Source organism: Saccopteryx leptura, chromosome 1, assembly GCF_036850995.1.
Source record: "Saccopteryx leptura isolate mSacLep1 chromosome 1, mSacLep1_pri_phased_curated, whole genome shotgun sequence".
In the NCBI taxonomy this organism is placed as follows: Eukaryota; Metazoa; Chordata; class Mammalia; order Chiroptera; family Emballonuridae; genus Saccopteryx; species Saccopteryx leptura.
The window spans coordinates 291,777,530-291,798,887 of NC_089503.1; the positions used below are offsets into that span (position 1 = coordinate 291,777,530).

Genomic DNA, 21,358 nt, shown 5'->3' on the forward strand with positions numbered 1-21,358 from the left:
CTCTTAAGAGGACTACTCTTAGACCTGCCTGCCTGTATCTTAAATAACTTTTAACTTTCATTTGGCCATAAACTTGTCATACTGCTAAGGTAGAATCCTGTTGGAGCTTGCCATGGGGTAACATACGTCCGAGTGGCTTCTACGGCCACCAGGCCATATCTCTGGTTATCATCATAGTTGATAACTCTAGACCTGTTTCTTCACCTATTAACTGAGGGAGTTGGACCCAATTATCTTTGAGTCTAAATATCCTGGGATTCAAGGAACTATGATACTACTGTACATCTCGGAATCCTAGATCACTATTTATTGTTGGTAATCATAATGATGACAACCAATCTGTCTACAAAATCTTTATTAGAATAGGCTCTAAAAGAGGAGATTGGACAGCCTAGACTAACACAATACATACTTCCCATAATAGCTCGTTCTATAAGTAGAGTGGAGGTGATAAGGGTCCAACAGTAGCCAAAGGAAGTAGTCTACTGCTCCTGAAAAACCTTTCTCTTTTGTGCCCAAAAACACAGACTAGGCAGGGTAAAGGTAACATGGCCTTGCAAAAAGAGTCCTGGATATGAAATCTGAAGACTAGGTCTGCCATTTCTAGTCACGTGCCCTTGAGCTTGTAGATAGTCACTATGTCTTTCTGAACATCACTTTCTTATTCCCCCCAAAAGGGAATACTTACATCTCCCTCATAAGTTTTAATGTAAGAGGATTGTATGTGATGATGTGTGAAAGCGCTTAGGACAATATACAGTACAGAGCAGGCACTCAATAAATGTTAACAGGTGAACTGAGAAGAGTAGAAAAAGAACAACCACTCTTCCCATTTTTTTAAAAATACTTTTCTATGCTGAGTCAACCTGCAGCATGCCCTTGAGAAACAAACAAGTTTCTTTTTTTTCTGGGTAAATAGATCTTCAGTCTCCCCATGAAAACCAGGGTCAGTGAATGAAGGAAGAAGGCTTGGAAATGAGAGTCTCTATAACACAGTAGAAATTAGACATTGTTACCTGGAGCCAGAGAGGTAACTGTTGCCCTAAACATGGTACAGGTATTCTGCTATCCATCAGAAAGTGCATGGGTCAAGGAAAAAGAGAAAGATTGAAGTATATTCCCTAATTTCTTTTATGTCAACCCAGTGACACATACATATTTAATTCTTCCCTTTTCTTGTTAAAAAACTAACAGTATGGGTTCTTTCACAGAGCCAGGAACTATTCTAAGTGCCTTACACATATAATTCATTTAATCCTCACAACAAACCTATGGTATAGGTACTATTATTATCCTTGTTTGGCATATGAATAAATGGAGGTACAGGAAAGTTAAGTAACTTGCTCTAGGCCACACAGATAGTAAATTGAGAAGCAAGAGTCTAGCCAGTCTGGTTCAAGAGCCTGTGCTTGGACCACAAGACCTCTTGAGTTCCCTGATCATTGGAACTGTAACTTACTCAGTGAATGCCTCCAAGTGCATTGTGCTCAGTGTTTGATATTATATACTTCATTTAATTTAAGCCTCCAAGTAACTTACCCGATACTGTTCCTATTTTACAGATAAGGAAACTGAGAGACTGGGGCTTAAAATAACTTACCCATCTTGTAAAGCTAATGATGGCAGATCTGAAACAAGGTTTATCTGACTCCAAATCCCACCTTCTTTCCACTATGCTTGACTGCTTACTTTTAGGGACTGGCTTTGCTAAAGAAATAAGGTAACATAAAAAAAAATCCTCCCCTAAACAATGAACCAGTTATTCTCTCTACATCATTCATTTCCCTTCTTCGTTAGACTCCTCAATACCCCATAATCATCTCTTACTATAAACATTTCTGAAATCAGTTTTTCCAGATAGGGAAATTAAAGTTCACGGTATATAGCTAATTTTTCAGGGTTCAGATCGCATATCCTATCAAGCTGGACAATTTAATTCCATCTTCCCATTCTGATTGCCAGACCACAGCAATCCTACTTCCCCTTCCTATTCATCTGCCACCAATGTCTCTCGCCTTCAGGGGCAAAGCCCCACTGTCAACAAGAAATTCAGTTATTTTTTTTCTGCACTCTGGCCCTACTATAATCAGCATTAAACATGAGAACTCTTTTCTGAAGGGGCTAACTGACTCAGTTCAGATCAAGACAGAGTATTTTCAGGTTTGGCCCAAAAAATTCAATCCTCCCAAACACTTCTGGAATATCACCTTAAAGAATACATATTGGGCATTACAACTTTAAAAACTTTCCCAATGTGAAAGGGTGGAGCAGGAGATGTCCAGAACTTAAGCTGAGAGCACTTGGCTGGGAGTGGAAATCAACCTGGAGGGAGATCAAGGAGCGAAAGATAAATTGGAGGAAGCAAATCAGGACTTCTAAATAGTTAAGCCATTAAGGGAGGAAAAATAAGGGAGGTGATAAGATACAGTTAGAGGGTTTTCTTCTTCCCTTCCCCATGGAAGAAAATTCTCCTTTGTTGCTAGATATTTGTCATATAGTAAGTGCTAACTAAATATTAATTGATTCAACACAATGGCATGTTTCTGTTGTATTTCTTTCTTTTAAAAATCAGTTTGTAGCTGCCTCAAATCTTTTTTTGGAAAGCAGTTATAAATCAAGTGAAATGAATATAATCTCCACAATATGTACACTTATGCATTAAATAAATTTCTCCTAAATTAGGTAGACAGGCAACAGTAAAGCATACCAAAAAGCAAAGGAGCTAAGATATGAATAGAATTGAATCCATGCATCCTCCCAAAGAAAGCAATATAGTCCTATAGAAAGAGCAGTCAGACAACCTAGATTCAAATCTCAGCCCCACCACTCAATGGTTATGTGGAGTCCCATTACCTTCAATTCTATTATTTGTGAAACGGGGAATATCACCACTATACTCACAAGTTTGTTGGAAGATTACATGAGAATGAAGGTGTGTTATTTTTGGATTGTCTCCACCCAGGGAGGGCAGAAATGGCATACTGACAGCTCAATAATACAAAGTGTATGAAAGTGCAGTGGTGGGCACACAGCAAACACAGAAGAGGAAATTATGAATGGTAGCACATGAAAGGAAGAAAGATGTTATATCTAGGGTGTGACCTGGTGTTGGGTGTGTTTTTACAAAGGGCGCAGTCAGTCATTTTTATAAAGTAATCTCCCAAATGGAAGAATAAAGGTGTGGTATGCTACCTTTTGAAGTGAGTACGTAAAATTCCTGGAAGGACAAGTAATGGAGAACTAACGGTTTTAGGAGAGAGATTCAGAGAAGTGGCTGGGATTTATAACAAGATACCTTCTTACTGCAGAGTTGTACAGTAGAAGGAACAATGAATGGTTTGAAGACACAGTCTAGAATCCCAGCTCACAAGTATGACCTTGGGCAAGTTACTTAACCAAACAGGAATCTCAGTTGCAAAACGCAGATAAAACCTCATAGAACTGCTGTCAAGATTAAATGAGATAACGGATGGGAAAGCTGTTAATGCTATACAAATAGGTACTATTAGGAGTTCGATTCTCTCCCCCTCCACACACATACTAAAAACATAGTATGTCAATGACCTTGGCATGATTTCAATTCTTTGCGCCTCGGTTTTCTCATCTATAAAATGGGGAGGATAATTCCACTTATCCTATAAACACTCCGAGAATCAAGTTAGACCATATATGAGACATTACACTTTGAAAACTGCAGTGCTATAGGTACATAAAGAACTACCATCGTGGCAGATACGTTTTATGCATGTCAAGGGCCGTGTTTATGTACAGAAGCAAATATTTTTATGGTATACAGATGAGGAAGCCTCGCGTGCATTTCTGCATCCAAGAGTGGGACACAGGACACAGACGCACATCTACGGATTCCGGGGGTGTGACTTGCGCGCTTCGGGGGAGGACCGCAGGACTGGCTGCTGGGCCGGAATCAGAGGAGTGGGCGCCAGAGTGGGGGCAGGGGGGATGCAGGATGCACGGACGGGAAAGGCTGGGGGCGCAAACACGCATGCCCAAGCCGGAAACGTTTTCAGGGAGCGCAACGCGCATCCCCGAAATGAGGGGGGTGGGAAGGGATGCGCGGTGCAAGTCCAGAGGGCGGCCCGGGGGTGCTATACCGCAAGTCCGGGGCCAGGGCTCTTTACCTTATCGCTGTAATCCCTCAGGACCCGCTCGATAGCACCCGCCTCGCCGGCCCGGACGATGTAGAGGGCGCGCTCCTCATCCATGGCCGCAGGTGCGGGGGAGCCGCGGCCGCTCTGCGCGCCCAAGCCGCTGCCTCCAGGTAAACGCCTCGCGCCCCCGCTCGCTCGCTCCTTCCCAGCTTCCTTCCTTCCCTCCTTCCCTCCCTCCCTCCTGCCTCCAACCCGCCAGCCTCCGCCCGGGCAGGCCCTACGTCACCGCCCCTCAACTTTCACCCCGCGACGTCACCGGTCCCCCAGCAACTAGCGTCTCGCAGCCGCCCCCGACAAGGCCCAGTGCTCGACCAAGGCTTGACGAGCGGCCTGAAGTGGGGTCAGGCCCGAGCACCTGCTTGCTTTTCTGCCTCTCCCTCCCTCGAAGAAGAATCCAGCCTTTAAAAAGTAGGCTTTCACAGAAACAACTGTTCTCTTCTAACCCTCCTCTATGAATCATTCTCCTCAGCTGACGAGAACGGCCCGGCTCTTCCCCGCCCCTCTAAGAGACAGCAGCTAAATGGACTACAATTCCCTAAGTACAAAGGGGTCATTCCACTATTCCATCTAACTTACTGGAGTGCCGAATTGCATGCCGGGATTAGTAGTTGTCCAGCAGGAAGGACTTCCCTCCAATGGCATGCTGGGAACTGTGGTCCTGAGAGGACCGGAAATAGGAGTCCGGCCGGCCCTTGAGGCTAGCGTCCAAGAAACCGTTAGGGGGTGGGTCTAGGCGTAGGCTCTGCCTCCTTTTTGTTCCTCACGGAGCTGACTGTCCTGCTGGAATCTCGGCTGGTTGGACTGGTGGACAGTCGCGGAAGCTGGCACCGTTTGGTGGGAACTGTGGAGCAGCGGTTTAATTCCCTTTTTTTTTTTCTCTCATTTAGCGGTTTTTGTCTCAAATTTTTAACTTCCTCCCTTGTTTGCGGTCATGTAATTGCTACAGTAATGTGGGAAACTGCAGGTACTTATCTATATACATAAAAGGGGACTCGATGATTTTTTAATACCTCTTTTTAAAAATCATTAAAAAAATTTTTTTTCAATTACAGTTGACATGTGTATATTAGTTTCAGGTGCACACCCCAGTGATTAGACATTGTATAACTAAACGATCAGTGACCACTCTGCTGAATCTCCTACCCGCTGACACCAGACATAATTATACTGACATGGTTGGCATTGCGCTTTATGGTCCCCTGACTGTGACGTCACTACCGGTCTGTATTTCCCAGCCCTCACCTGTTTCACCAGCCCCACCTCCTACCCTTGGCACCTGTCAAAATGTTCCTGTATCTGTGAGTTTGATTCTCTTCTGCTTGTTCATTCACTTTGTTATTTAGATAAAATTGTTGATACAGGTGTATTATCATTTTATTGTTCATATTTTTAAATCTTTTCTGCTCTCCCTTCTTTTTCTTAAAAAAGACCCTTTAACATTTCAGATAATACTGGTTTGGCAGTGATGAACTCCTTGAACTTTTTCTTGTCTGTAAGAGTATTTAACTGTCCTTTGATTCTAAATGAGAGCTTCATGGGGTCAAGTAATCTTGGTTGTAGGTCCTTGCTCTTCATCACTTTGAATATTTCTTGCCACTCCCTTCTGGCCTGCAATGTATTTGTTGATGAATCAGCTAACAGTGTAATGGTAGCTCCCTGTAGATAACTAACTCCTTTACTCTATTGCTTTTAAGATTCCTTATATTTAACCTTTTACTTTTTTTTAAGTGAGAGGAGGGGAGATAGACTCTCACATGCACCTCAACTGGGATCCACCTGGCAACCCCGCTCTGGGGCCAATGCTCAAATCAAATGAGTTATCCTCAGTGCCTGAGGCCAACGCTCAGACCAACCGAGCTATCCTCAATTCCTAGGGCCTATGCTCGAACCAATCAAGCCACTGACTGCAAGAGGGGAAAAGAGAGAAAAGGCGGAATGGGAAGGAAAGAGGGAAGAGAAGCAGATGATTGCTTCTTAAGTGTGCCCTGGCTGGGGATCGAACCTGGGATGTCCACAAACCGGGCCAAAGCTTTATCCCTGAACCAACTGGCTAGGGCCAACCTTTTACATTTTAATTATGATGTGTTTTGGTGTTGGCTTCTTTAGGTTCATTGTGTTTGGGACTGTCTGTGCTTCCTGGATTTGTATGTCTATTTCCTTCACCAGGTTAGGGAAGTTTTCTTTCATTATTTTTTCAAATGGGTTTTCAATTTCTTGCTCTCTTCTCCTTCAGCACCTCCACAATGCAAACATTGGTACACTTGAACACTTGAAGGCTCCTTATACTATTCTCATTTTCTTGGATTTTTTTTCCTGTTCTTATTGGGTGTTTTTTTGCTTCCTTATATTCCAAATCACTGATTTGATTCTTGGCTTCAACTCTTCTGGGGAGTCCCTGTAAATTATTCATTTCAGTTAGTGTATTCTTCATTTCTGACTGGTTCTTTTTTTATGGTTTCCATGTCCTTTTTTATGCTGTTGGAAGTTCTAAATTTATTGAGCATCTTTATAATCAGTGTTTTGAACTCTGCATCTAGTAGATTGCTTGTCTCCATTTTGTTTAATTATTTTCCTGGAGTTCTGTTATTTCATTTGAGACACATTTCTTTGTCTCCTCATTTTGGCTCCCTGTGTTTGTTTCTATGTATTAGGTAGAGCTTCTAGGTCTCCCAGGCTTAGTAGAGTGGCCTAATGTAGTAAGTGTCCTGTGGGGTCTAGTGGCACAGCCTCTCTCCTCACTGAAGCTAGGCAGTACAGGTGCACCCCCCCCCACCCCCATGTCAGCCATGAACACCCTCGTATTGTAGTTGAGCCTTGATTACTGTTGTCAATGGAAGGGATTTACCCCCAGGTTGATCAGTTGCAATGACTGGCTGCAACCACTATGGAGGATCAGCTGTTCAGGGTCCCACTGCATAGAATAGGACTTATTTCAGCAGGGCTCTGGTGCCCACTGAGTTTTCCCCTTGAGTGTGTTTCTTGAGGAGGTGGTCAGGTGGTGTTTTGATGTGGTCTGAAGCTGTCCACCAGTGTAATGGCTCTAGGTCCTCCCAGGAGGTGTAGGCTAAGGTCAGACACTGCCTGTGTTCAGCCTAGAGCCTCCCAACATGAGCTACAAAGAGATTTTCAGATGGTTGTTACTTGTGTTGGGGCTTAGAGGTACCCAGGAGAGGCCAAGCTGCAAACCAAGTCAGGCTGCCACTAGTGCCACTTAGAGGTATGGGGCATGCCAAAGCCAGATGCTGCTTTTTTTTTTTTTAATTTTAGAAAGGAGAGAGGGAGGGAGAGAGAGAGAGAAACAGAGAGAGAGAAGGGGGAGGAGCAGGAAGCATCAACTCCCATATGTGCCTTGACCAGGCAAGCCCAGGGTTTTGAACCAGCGACCTCAGCATTTCCAGGTCGACGCTTTAGCCACTGCGCCACCACAGGTCAGGCCTGCTTTTTTTTTTTTTGTTTAAGAGATTTTAGGAAAGTCTGAGTCATGAGCCAAGACAGACCCTTTATATGGAAAAGGAAAAGTCACTGGAAACAGCTTGGGTGAGCCTGAATGTTGGGTGAGGTGGGGTCTCAGGGAATCACCAGGGCAAAGGGTATGAGCCAGGTTAAAGGAAACTCAGATTTGGCACCAGACTGCTGGCTTCATGGTGGGGAGGGCACAGAAAAGGAACAATGGCCTCTGCCAGCACTTCTGTCTTAGAGAAAGCTACCCCTCCAGCTCTCAGCTTGATGCCAGACAATTCAGTTCCTCCCTATATGTCCCTGGTACCCTTTGAGCTGTTGCCCCAGCATTGGAGCTCAACGAGAATAAGTCTGAGTAAGTCCATGCATGAGCCCTTTAAGAATAATACTTGGGACTCTGGGACTCTAGCAGCCTTCCATCTCACTCAGCCATAATCCTCGCTGGTTTTTACAACCAGAATTTGTGGGGACTTCTCTTTCTGTTACTGGAACCCTGGGCTAGGGAGCTGGCTGTGGCACTGGAACCCCTCAATCCTCAAGGGGGACCTCTTCAGCCAAGATATCCCTCCCAATTTTTATCTACTACATATGGGTGGGTGTGAGATCAGCCAGTTCCACATCTCCACTTCTCCTGCCAGTATTGATGTGGCTTCTTTAAATCACTAGTTATAGGACTTCCATTCAGCTAGATTTCAGGTGGTCCTGAATGATGGTTGTTCTGTAGTTTAGTTGTAATTTTGATGTGGTTGTGGGAGGATGCAAGTACCACATTTACCTAAGTCGCCATCTTGACTGAAAGAATTTTTTGCCTTAATAATAATTGCTGTCAGGCCCTGGCTGGTTGGCTCAGTGGTAGAGCGTTGGCCCAGTGTGTGGAAGTCCCAGGTTCAATTCCCGGCCAGGGCGCACAAGAGAAGCGCCCATCTGCTTCTCCACCCTTCCCCCTCTCCTTTCTCTCTATCCCTCTCTTCCCCTCCCGCAGCCAAGGCTCCATTGGAGCAAAGTTGGCCCAGGTGTTGAGGATGGCTCCATGGCCTCATCTCAGGCACTAGAATGGCTCTGATTGCAGTGGAGCAACACCCCAGATGGGCAGAGCATTGCCCCTTAGTGGGCTTGTTGGGTGGATCCAGGTCAGGCACATGCAGGAGTCTGTCTCCCTGCTTCTCACTTCAGAAAAATACAATAATAATAATAATAATAATAATAATCACTGTCATGTATTGCATGCTGCCTGAGCTCCAGACTCAGTGTTAGGTGGGTTCCATATAGCCTTCATTCTCACAACACTTGAGATTTTTGTGGAACCAATGGAACCCAAATAGATTAAACAGTTTGTTCTAAGTCACATAGCCAGTGAATGGAGAATCTGAAATTTGAATCTGGGACCTTCCTCAAATGTGGCTGAACAACCACTAGTCATAATACTGATATACTGGTAATAGTAGTAATGATAGTGAAGGTGGTGATGATAGAGGCTCACGTTTGCAAAGTGTTTACTATGTGCAGGAATCCTGTTACTTTAGTGTATTGCCCCAGTAAATTTCTCATAAATTCAGTCAGCAAGTATTTGAGAACCTAAGCTGTGCCAGGCACTGTGTCATATAGTCCAATACGTATGGTGTAGAGACAGTGGGCCCAAAATGAAGTCCCTGCCCCGAAGGAGCTTCAATTCTAGTGCTTAACTGTATGAGGGAGCTACTACCCATTTTTTTAAATTGAGAGGTGGGAAGGCAGAGTGACAGACTCCCATGTGCTCCTCTACCAGGATCCACCCAGCAAGCCCCCTAATGTGCGATGCTCTGCCTGTCTGGGGCTACTGCTCCATTGCTCGGCAACTGAGCTATTTTAGCTGCTGAGGTGAGGCCATGGAGCCATCTTTAGCACTCAAGGCCAATTTGCTTGAACCATTTGAGCCATGGCTGTGGGAAGGGAAGAGAGTGAGAGAGAGAGAAGGGGGAGGAGTGGAGAAGCAGATGGTTGTTTCTCCTGTGTGTGCTGACTGGATATCGAACCTGGGACATCCACATGCCAGATGGATACTCTACCACTGAGCAAACTGGCCAGGTCTACTATTCTCATTTTAAGATGAGGAAACTGAGTGTTTCAGAGGCTAATAGATTAATTTACCAAGATTTCAGAGTTTGGAAACTGAATTTGAACTCAGAGTCTATGTGCTTTTTGCTCTCTCAAGCTATTTGAGAGTGGGTGAATTCTCCAAGTAATTTCCAGTTTTCCATTCCAAGCAACCTTTACCAGAAACCATTGTTCATGTGCTCTCTGCTTGCCTCAACCTCTTGAGCTGTGCTGAAAAAGAAATAGAGGGGACAAAAATTTATTCACCTAATAACTATTGAGTTTCTTCTAGGTAATTAGATATTATGCTAGCTTTTTGGAATTTGGAGATAAAACCAAATATGAAAGCTGAGCTCATGGAACTTTAGGTCTTTTTGTGGATTATACTTTTCATGCAGCAAACATTTATTGAGCATATTTGTTGAGCCAGGCATTGGGGTAGGTGCTGTGTTTGTAATAAACTAAGTCAGATTTTAATCTATCTCTTGAAAAAGCACACTTTTTAGAAAGTTCATGGTATAGTAAGCTTCATTCCTTATGTAATAATAACATCTTCCCATTGTTTTTGAACAGTTTTTAAAACATTTTAATATATACTCTCAGTGGATCCTTAAGGATGTTATTGTTCCCATTTATAAATAAGGAAACAGACTCAGATGGGTTAAGTAAGTGTCACAAACTGGAACTCAAACTGAGAGCTGCAACTTAATAGTATTTGTTGCAAACTTAATAGACTTTGTGTCCATTACTGTATTTTGTACTTTTTGGGTAAATATATATTTTTGAAGCAAGGGCTCCTGGACAGGATACTAACAAGCATAAAGTATCTGTGTAAAGCTGCGTCTTTCAAAGAGTCTTAACACATGTGCTTGAAATGTCTATTTAACAGAAATAGGCTTATGTTTTTAGGCTTCAACCCTGTACTTCTAAAAAGAGATTTAAAAAATGCTAAACCACATGAATTAATGGCCTGGGAAATTGCACTTTAGTAATTTAAATTAAGCACTAATATTCTGATTTTATAAATCAAAAGGATCTTTGACTCTAATTCAAGTCATCCTTTGACCACTGAGACTCTGGTCCCAGAAAAATTAAGTGACTTGTCCAAAGTCAATAGTTAAAAGCAGACTCTGGGACTAGAGCCTAGACTTGCTAAATTCTGGGTTACTACATCACTTTACCTCCCTGAATATTTAGTTATGTGATACTTTCAGTGACTAGACCCTCTAGTCCAGCACTAACTCCGGTTCTTGTTGATTCTTGGGTGGCATAGTACTGAGGAATTAGGATTTAGGGACTGGGTAATCAAAGCAACAAACAGTCACAAATCATTGTTCTGAAAGGTAGCAAGATAATAATTTTCTACATCTATATCAATAGTGCTTTACTAGTCCCCAAATATCTCCACATAGCTCATCTGATTTAATCTTTATAGTAGCTGAAAAAATGCATGGTAAAAAGGACAGGCACTATTTTTCTTTTATGGAGAGAAGGGAAGTTCAGGGTGTTGATTAGCTTGCTTTTAAGCAATAACTTGGCTAATAAGTGGTATAGTTAAGGGCTAGAAATGCTCTGGGTTCTATAGAATAACATAAAATGTTATGGAGTTATAGGTCAGGGCCAATGAAAAAGCCTGAAAATATATACTAGTCATTTATTTTGGAATTCGATATATCTTGCTGTGGCATTTCCTCGGCCATGACAAGGGGTAGGTTGGAATGTGTCAATTGGAAAGTCTTTAAGGAGTACCTGGTACCAACAGCCTTTAAAATCCAAATCTTCCACATGCAATGATTTTTATACCTTTTCTTTAGAAGAAAGCAGAAATTCAAAAACTAAACAACTTGGTTAGTCACTACAGCTCCAGAATTGGAATTCAGAGAATTTCACTAATTCAAGATACATACTGTTACTCAACAAGCACCACAGCACTGTGTGAGACTCTTCTCAGTCTTTCCTAGCCAGTGTCTTTAGCAGAGAAATAAAAGAATTGAGTCAGAGATTATTTTAGCTTTTCTCAGTTCTAATGTTCTGTGATTCTGAGAGCAACAAAGTCATATTTGAACATGCTCATTTTTAGAAAAATCTATTAAGAGTGAGGTTATACAAATCAAATCAATATGTGCAAATTAAATATCAATATGATATATGCGAATCATTTCTTAGGCATACCTGCAAAGATTCTGATTCAGTTGATCTATGGTGAGGCCTGGGTTATGGTAGTTTTAAAAGCTCGGTCGATCTGAGTGAGCAGCCAGGGTTGAGGTAGGGTATCAACCACTGAACTAGTTTTTTGATAGACAACCAAAATCAAGTGCATGTGACTCATTGGTTAGTCTTTGAGAAATGAGAATGACCTAACAAGATGGAAGTTATCTTAATTTTATTTTCTACCGAGAATGAAGTCTCCCTTTCATAACAAAGCTAATTATCATGGTTTGATCCTTTAACTCAGCGGTTCTCAACCTGTGGGTTGCGATCCTGGCGGGGGTCGAACGGCCAAAACACGGGTCGCCTAAAGCCATCAGAAATACATATTTTATTTTAAAATGTATTATATAATAAATATGTATTTTCCGGGGTCGCGACCCACAGGTTGAGAACCGCTGCTTTAACTAATATAGGGTGGGGCAAAAGTTAGTTTACAGTTGTGAGTATGTGAAACACAGAGTTTATTTTTGTATTATTATTTAATTGTATTAAATAATAATACAAAAATAAACTCTGTAAACCTACCTTTGCACCCTGCACAGAATTATCTTAAGCACCTTTTAAAAAAATAAGTAGAATATAATTGTACAGGTTTTAGGTGCTCAATTCTACAACGCATCTCTGTACATGGTATTGTGTATTCACGCTCTCAAGTCTTTGTCCATCACCATTTATCCCCCTATACCCTCCTTCACCTCCCCCCAATTATGTTAACCAGTGTCACCCCAATAAATACAATAAAAAGATCTTGAACATAAAAAAATAAAAATGTTAAAATCATAAAAAATGCATAGAAATAACTGATCTTGTTCTTTGGGGATATAAGAAATATCCAGGCAATTAGCAAATCTTTTCTAATAGGAAGAAACAAATTGAACATAAGTCTGAAAATCAAAGCAAGATAAACATTGATGGGAAGAAGAGTAATCAGAGAAGGCTTCTTGAAGCAGGTGAACTGTAAAAAGAAAGTAGTGGAGAGAACTTAGAGGGCTTAGCAGATAGGGGAAACTGTGATGAGAAAAATTCAGGAGGCCAGATGAATGAGACTCTTATTGAGAAATAATACCAACGTGGTTGAATTTGAAAGCTAGTAATGGAGATTTCTTAAGAGGCCTATTGGTCAGTGGAATAAGGAAAAGTTAAATCTGAGAGATGTTTCATAATCAGTGATGACTCTACAATCAGCCAATCCAACTTCAACATGTTACATTCCTGAAAACACTGTCTCACAATGCCATATGACAAAGTTAATTAGAAATGGGAAACAGGTGGGGGTCTGTTGTTGGGGGTGGGGTTCAGATCCTTGTGCACATTAATTTCTCAGGATCCTGGAAAATTAGAGTTGGATTAAATCACTTCAGTTTTAAAAAAAACTCTTAAAAAGGTATGACTGTTTTTGATCCAGCCTTTCAGCACCTTAATGAGGTTCTTCAGTAATACTTCCAGTATTCTAATTGCTGAACTTGAGCCCATGCTGTTAGTCCTTGGCAAATGTACCTATAGTTGTTCAATATTGATTGGCTACCCACAGTGGGCCTCTCAAACTAAGCACACAAAATGGGCTTTGCCCTTTAGGAGTTTTTATTTATCCAAGAGCTGGAATGTGGGTCAAACCTATTTGCATCTTGCTGGCTTGGAATCCCATCCAAACACCTCTTGGGAAAACCTTGCGTGTTGGGTGGCCATGCTGTAATGTGGTGAGAGAACCTGGACTGGGAGTCAGAAAACCTGGGTTTTAGTCGTGACTCACTGTGTGAGTCTCAGAAGTTGATCATTTGTCAAATTCCTTAAAACCCTTCTGGCAACCAGTTTCTTTTTTTGGTATCTAACAGGAATACTTGAAAGCCAGAAGACTCTAGTTTAAATTTTAGCTCTGTCTCTGGGTGTTCAGGGGTAAGTCACTTGCCCTCTTTGAGCATTAATTTTTTTAACTGTAATGAGCATAGTAATTTCTACTCTGCAGGATGTCAAGCTGGCCAACACAGCAGACCTGGCTTGGAGCAGCCACTCAAACATTAGCTGAGCTGGAGTGAAAGATGCAACCTCCCTCAGTGCTGTTGTGAAGATTCGGGGATAAAGGTCATGTTATTCCTGTTGCTGTACAAATGCATAAGTTCTGTTGGTGGCGGTGGTGTTTTTAACAGAAGAGTAATTTCAACACACTGCTTTGGTCTTTAAACCTTGGAGTTAATGTCTTTAACACTGATATGCTTTGACATAAGACAGTTTGTCTATAGTGACTGTCGTGTGTGTGTGTTGTGTGTGTGTGTAAATAAGGAGTCTAAAACCACACATACACCATATCAATGACTTTGCAATTAAGATTTTGAGATACACATTAAGACGTGTATCTCAATATATTCTCACACCCCTTCTTCCCACCGCTTCCTTTTTAACTCCTTATGCAATAAAGCATTAATTTACTTACCAACATTTGATTAAACTCTTAAGGTTCAACCCTAGAAGGAGGTGGCAGTGGACAAAGGATTATTGCTATTCATTATCACCACGTTTTAGTCTTCCCCTGGAGCTGCCTATGAAGGATTAGCATTTCCCTGAAAGGAGGACTACAGAGTAAATTGCATCTACGGCCAAAGAACTGCCAGCTCCTTTCAGCTGGGGGCACATACCGGGAGCTTTTCCCATATTAGTCAGCTTTATCTCAACTTTTGGGCAGTGCCTACATCTGAATTTCATGGGTTTCAGGGTCAGTCAAAACAGAATTGTAGGGCTGTTGAGGTCAGAGGCCACCACTGTCAAAGGGTAGTGACCTGAACAGCAAGAGGTAGCCAGTACCCCCGCCCCCAACCCTCTCAAATGACTTCATTCTAGTGAATACTTGGCTCATTGCATCTCCCCTGCAGAGCTTTTTTTCAACCTGGTAATAAAAATCCTTCTGTGACCTGTTTTTTTTTACATTATTATTTTCTTTTATTCCTATTTCTCTATAGAACGACCAAATTTTGGTCCTTGATAATGTATGAGTTTGTAGTGCCCTGGGAGATGGCAGAGGGAGAGCTACACTGCTGTGAACTCAGGATGAGTGGAGGCCACTCGGGCGGAGGGGAGTGATCTGGTGCCCAGCACAAGAACTGTCTTCCTTCAGCACAACAGAATTTTCCAGAACCTGTGAGACTCTCAACCCCAGTAGGTTTTATGACCATGGTCAAGGTGGGTTTAAAAACTGCAAAGCTGCTTAGAAGAGAGGAATGGGAGTGGGTAGGGTGGAAAGAAAAGTAGGGAGGAGGAAGAAAGCCAGCGCTGCAGCGGGAGCAGCACAGACTGGGGAGCAGGAAGCTGTGTGATCACCCCAGCTATCCCACGGACTATGTGGCTTTGGGCAACTGCTCAGAGCCTGCGCTGCTCCACCTGTAAACCGAAATGACTGTACCGTTGACATTGCCAGGAGGTGGTGAGAAGTAGAGCTGATGACTCTGATGTGACTGGCACATAGCAGACCCCAAGATGTGGGAACCTCCATAGACTCAGGTAGATCTATTTCAGGAAGGTGGCACACACCACTGAGAGCAAGGCGAGGGAAGAGTGGTGCATTCTCATCTGAAGATTGACCTTTGGCTACGTTTCAGTTCTAAAGACACTTTGTCGTTGATCCTTTCTGAGAGGTGCAGCAGGGGCCGGGACATTTTGGATACCGTTCCTGGCTGGGGCACCTTTTGGCGGTTCCTTTACAATCCACTCTTCTAACCTAGCGGCTTCCCATCTCAGAAGGCTATTGTAAGCACCACATATTAGCACTGAGGCTGCTCCTCTCACCCCTGCTGACACAGTCAGACCTCATTATTTTTCATAATAGTTCTTAAATAACTGGTTTTAGCTCTTGAGGCATTTATGATGACAAAGGAAGGAATAAAACAGGGGAGCCCTATTTCTCCCGCCCACCACCTGTCTTCACCCACACCCTTTTCCTAGCAACAGCTCTTTTGTCAACTCTTGGGGCCCACGTCTTCCGTCCCTCCCACACCAGCAGCAGCAGAATATGGGGGTGAGAAGGCTGGGGCGGACTGAGGTGCAGGAGGAGGAATGGGGAAAGAGCTTCAGGCAAGAGGCTGGTGAAGCACAAATGGTTCTGATGTCCTCAGAAGAGGAAACCACGCCAGCCACGTCCACGCTGGCGCAGGGTGGGAGGCTGCCAAGGAACTGAAGCAGAGAAGGGCCAGGTTTGAAAGTGGTCAGCTGGTGGGCTGGCTGAAAGGGCCAGCAAAACAGTGCAGTCGGAGAAAGGTGCTTCCACTGCAAGGAACTGTCAACAGTGCAAGTCAGGGATTTTCAACCTGTCATCTCATGGCACATATAAACTAATCACTACAATTTTCTGACACACCAAGAATATATTTTTTGCTGATTTGACCAAAATAAAAAAAAGGTATAATTTTGATTTATTCACAAGGGACAGCTATTGTTGTACTGGCTGTTGTCATTTTTTTTGTTTTACGCTTTAAAGGAAAATAGGTCAGTGCCCCTGAATAGTCAGACATTGCATGTTTTAAACATGCTTCTGGCACACTGGTTGAAAATCGCTGGTGTAAGTGATTGGGGATTGCCACTCGTCTCCACTCTGCAAAGACTAGAACCTTGTAGAGACCTGGGGTGCATGGTCAGGGAATAGCCATCTCTGGATCTTAGGCTTCAAAGTGCAAGAAGTCGTGTTTCTCAACTTTAGTTGCAGGTAAGAGTCACCCGGGAAGGTTAAAGAACTACTGATGCCCGGGTCAAATTCCAGGTCAGTTATTTACTGTGGGTGGGATCATATACATTGGTATTTAAAAAGATGACAGAGTAACTCTAATGGGCAGCCAGGGGTGAGATCCACTGCAGTCAGTCCCACTTGGAGCAGGAATGCCCCTTCTAATTCAGTAGGACTAGGAATTAGTATCAGTTCTACCTCACTTTAAAATATATCCACTTTTTCTTTAAGCTTCTGATGACTTACATTCTTTAGGCTCTTTAGTAAGTCTGAACTCTGCCTCAGGAGACTACCCCCCACACACACCCACCCACACATACACACCCTTTCCCCTGTAATAGTGGGAGTATTTATACTATCCCCTCCCAAGATTTAATTTTTTCTTTTTATTTGTGATTCTGCCTTTCAGAGATGCAAGAAGTTGGGACAAATAGCCTGTCTGGTTTTGCTCATCTCCAAATCCACTTGAGACATTTTGATTGATGTCACTTTAAAGCAGATATTAAGGTCAAATCTGGAAGGACAGGAAAATGGCAGAAGACTACTACCCAGATCTGGGTAGGAGAGAGCTGGGCAGGGTCTGAGGAAGCAGGTGCAGTGTTGTTCAGTGATGGGGGTGCAGGTGTACAGGCTGAGCTGGTGGCCATGAACCTCAGGCTGTCTTTGAGCACCAGCTGGTGAAGCGGTCGCCTTCTCTCCTGCGGCTGCCTTCCTGAAGCACTGCCCAGCTGCTAGGCCGTTCTTTGTTTCCCCTAAGCTGTCCACCCTCCTCACCCAGATATGCCGGCCCAGGTCCATCAGTGCACAGACTGTAATTGGGATGTCATAGTCATATAACATGCCTGCTTGAGGTCCGGAGTGGGGAGGTGACCCTTCCAGGGTCACATGGTGGTGAAGCCGAGGCTTCCTTTCAGTTCCTTTCAGTTCTCTTTCCACGATTCAGTCCCTCTCCCCGTTTAGGTTGGGCTTACTTAATGGCACGATTTTGATTGGTCTGTGACTGGGCTGCAGTTTCAGCGGGGCCACAGATTCCCTTTCTTTCCAGACCTGGGGTACATTAGAGACATGACAAAGGACACAGCAGGCTGGATGCCTAGGACGCCACAGGCCTGCAACGTGGGTGAGCCATCCTGGCTGCTGTTCACGACACCAGCCAGTTTCAAGCTGGCAGAGGCCTTTTCAGAAAGAGTCCTAAAGAGGAGAGTGTCCTTTTATTGCCAAGACTCCTGTGTTCTTCCTCTGACAAGTGACTGGCCTCACTCCCAGCCACCAACCTTGCCCATTCCCATTCTGGTGACTGGGTAGGAACCATCAGAGAGGGAGAGAAGGTGCATTTGACTCATGAGCTCACAGCAGCTGCTGTCTTTTCCTAATCAAATCCTCACTTCTGAAGTTGAAGGTTGAGAACAATTGGAAACACAGGCAGTATACTCACCTCCCAGGAGATGGGTACCTTGTGCTCTGGAGAGAACGTCCAGCGACTCCTAGCTCTGGGTTGTGTTGTGAGGAAGAGGCAAATGTTGTCTCCCTTGCAAAGTTCATGGAGGGATCACTTTATTTTCTGGGATTCAGGCCCTTGTTGATTGTGATTATTTTTGCCTAAAGACCCTAAAGTGCATCTAATGAGCTTGTGGCTGTTACTTGTATGTGGGTGCTGTTTAGTACGTGCTGCTGCTACCCAGATACCTGGCTGCCTGCTGCCTGGCTAAAACATTTGGCAGTCGCTTCATCTTTTTGTGACCAGTCAGTCAAAGGTCAAAATAACTCCGCAATTGCACACCTGGAGGGCCAGTTTTGGACTGTAAGTGTGCAACAGGTCTGGTTATCCTTGGGTTTACTTTATACAGTGACTAAATCTGGAATTTCATTCTTCCTCTCCCTTACTTTCTTCATATAAAGCCAACTAATGGATCATGGCCAAAAGGTCAAATTAATTCACCTTCAGAGAGTGAAATCCAATATCTACTTTCTTTTGGCAGATCAGTATACAGTAGCTAAAAATTTTAAGGAGATGCTATGTAAAATATATTTTAATCTTAAAATCATATTCAGGTATAAATGTTATATAATAGCAAGTAAGAGCTTGGCTTTAAAAATAAATCTTTCAAAATGTAAATTGAGTTGTCAAGTTCTCATGCCTTTTAGTTAACATATCGCTACTGCCATTTCTGGAAATCTTCGGCTCTCTCTCATAGATCCTAGACTCTTAAAGTACGGGCAAAAACATTTCCTCATTTTGCCTTTCTATTCTCACTCCTGAGCCCTAGAATCAAAATGTAGTGCTGGAGAAGAATTTGTTATTAAGTATTTTGTAATGTTACTGTTCTGTTCCAGAAGTTTATTTGCATTTAAAGCATTATACTTGAAATATCTTTCACCCAGTGAATATTAAAGCATAATGAACTGAGTACCAGGGGGCCTCTTAATGATGCTGGTATTGAAGAACAATATTCCCTTTAAGAGCTGAAGGGCCCTGCCCTTTGCTGATGTGAGTCATCATGCAGACTTAATCCTGGTATGCAGAAACAGCCCCTACAAACCTCAGCCAGGCTGTCGCTACTAAACTGCTGCTAAAGGACTACATGTGGGGCCTATTCGAATGTTAATGATTGTTTTATGACAGGTGATAATGAACTGGATAAGCACAGCCACACAGGACCGCTTAGTTTTGTTTCACCTATTTACACTCCAAGTATTCAGAATGGTATTTATATTATACACAGAAACACACACATACAACATACAGGTCATATTGAATGCAAAATGAAGAAAGCAGGTCATTTCAATACTTTTTATTTGAGTGTGAAACCATTCATATCTTGCACAACTGTACAGATAAAACTATTTCCATTTTAGCTGTAGACATGATTATCACACTGAGTGGGTGTGATCAAAGATTTTATTTACAGAACAATAGCTAAAACATCCGATGTCATATTTCTATTTATTTCTTACCCATAGGGTAATAGGTCCACCATAATTGCTTGGTGCTTTTTATAATACAGAAAGAAAACCTATGTTAAGCTCTAACAAACCTCATAAATTGCTACAAATCTGACAGAAAAATGCCTACGAAAAAAAATTCCAAAAGTACAATACATTTTTATTTCCACACATACACAGTACAGTATAGGCTCAAAGGCACAGCTTTGAAAAAAATTTTTTTTCTATGAAAGTGTCGGAAATTATTATAGTCTTATGAAGAAACCGTGAAAGTCATTCTCACACTTGGAGCTTGGTAAGTTAATGTTTGGTCCATCTAGTTTCACAACGTTAATACAGCAGAGTGTGATATGCAATGGTATAAATCCACATTCTCACAGAACTTTAGAAACCCATCCCTGCCTTTTGCTGACACTAGCCATTGTGCAAACTTAGAAGAAATACTTATGTGTAGAACTGCTCTCCTACAAACTTCAACTTAAGGCATACAGAACAGGCCTCATCTTTTCCTCTAGACAGTGCTAACATTCCAAAATGATGCCGCTAATGTGATAGACATGAGTGTAACAGGGAATCTCGAGTTTCCAGATACTTCCAGTTAGTCCTGGTGCTCCAGAAAGCACCACCAGGAAGAAAAGATGTGCAGAATATGTCTGAGGGCTGTTCATTGTACAGTAAGATGACAGACAGATGGCAAGGTGAATGCTCTTGGTAAATTATGTGCCCATCCAAGAACACAACACAGATTCTGTCTCCAATATCCATCCTTCAAGACTAAAGAGCTTTTGTCAACATGAAAAAAAGTAACTTACAGGGGTGGTTGCTAACACAAAGCAAAGTCAGGGAACAAAGGGAAAAGGCACAGATTGGCCTGCCCGAGATAGTGCTCTACAGAAACAGTCAAGTCGGGCTTAGCTACAGGAATCCATCTCACCGACTTTTAGTGAGTCCTGTTTCTGAACTAAAGTTTATTCGTCCCACACTGAATCCCAGCCTTGCATTCATTAGGAAAATGGACACCTAGGAAAGGTTCACAAGTTATAATGTATAAAGATAAAGTCTTCTGGGGGGAAGTGGATGGGTTTATTATTATTATTAATACTTATTAATATTAAATATGGATTCCTATGAGAGCAGTCACTTAGCCCATCCTGTGGAGGCCTCTCCGTTGATGTAAGCAAAGCCAGGAAAGTGTTGCATGTGCTCATACTCAGAATTCCTGCGCGTGGTCAGGGGTGTGTATATGTCACTAGAGTTTCCATACCTCGTGGAATGCACAGTCGGGCTTGTGTAGCAAGTGTTGGCTGTGGGCACCTCTGGCCACCGGGGGGTGACTGGGGTGGGATGCAGTCTGGGAGTACTGCTCATCAAGCAAGGTTCCATCCGGGAAGTTGGGCTATTGAAAGGGTACTTGTTGAAGGGAAAGAAATTCCATAAAGTTAAAATTAGCTTCAAGTTACAAATACACAGTATCAGTAATGTTCACAATTCGTTTTAAGTTTAATCTCTTAAGATGTATTAGTGAAAGTTGATGGGAAGGAATTGTGAACTTCTGAAAGACTGAACCAAACTTGGTCTAGGAAGTCGCCAACAGAAGTACAAAGGATCCTGAGCCAGAATTGGACTGGTGTTCACCCAACCAGTACAGACTTTGTACTCCTAATCTGGGATGTCTTGGAAAGTCAAACCCAAAAGAAGGAATAGCTATACAGGGAACACAGGAGTGCTGAAGAGAGGGGAGTAGAGGGGAGGGGAGAAAGAACACATGAGTAATATAATGTCCAAGTAGATATGGATG

The 21,358-nt window shown here is 42.8% G+C and overlaps 2 protein-coding genes and 1 long non-coding RNA gene across 9 annotated transcripts in view; 1 reads left to right on the forward strand and 2 right to left on the reverse strand.

Moving 5' to 3' along the window:
- RIC8B (RIC8 guanine nucleotide exchange factor B) overlaps nt 1-4,670 on the reverse strand; it is a 110,823-nt gene extending 106,153 nt beyond the window's left edge. For all 5 annotated transcript variants that reach the window (XR_010747800.1, XR_010747799.1, XM_066355992.1 and 2 more), the window contains exon 1: nt 4,140-4,670. Coding sequence is in view for 3 of the 5 variants with exons in the window: in XM_066355992.1 (XP_066212089.1) it covers nt 4,140-4,223 (84 nt within the window). In the remaining 2 variants the exon portion in view is untranslated. The remainder of the gene's footprint in view (nt 1-4,139) is intronic.
- A 710-nt stretch (nt 4,671-5,380) lies between these two features.
- LOC136389400 (uncharacterized) lies at nt 5,381-18,629 on the forward strand. Its single transcript, XR_010748303.1, has 4 exons — nt 5,381-5,467; nt 13,876-13,991; nt 14,864-15,083; nt 17,663-18,629. It is a non-coding gene; the product is annotated as an uncharacterized lncRNA (long non-coding RNA).
- A 796-nt stretch (nt 18,630-19,425) lies between these two features.
- Nucleotides 19,426-21,358, reverse strand: part of RFX4 (regulatory factor X4) — a 165,805-nt gene continuing 163,872 nt past the window's right edge. For all 3 annotated transcript variants that reach the window (XM_066356036.1, XM_066356026.1, XM_066356044.1), the window contains one exon: nt 19,426-20,970. In XM_066356036.1, coding sequence (XP_066212133.1) covers nt 20,698-20,970 — 273 coding nt within the window. In that variant the 3' untranslated portion in view covers nt 19,426-20,697. The remainder of the gene's footprint in view (nt 20,971-21,358) is intronic.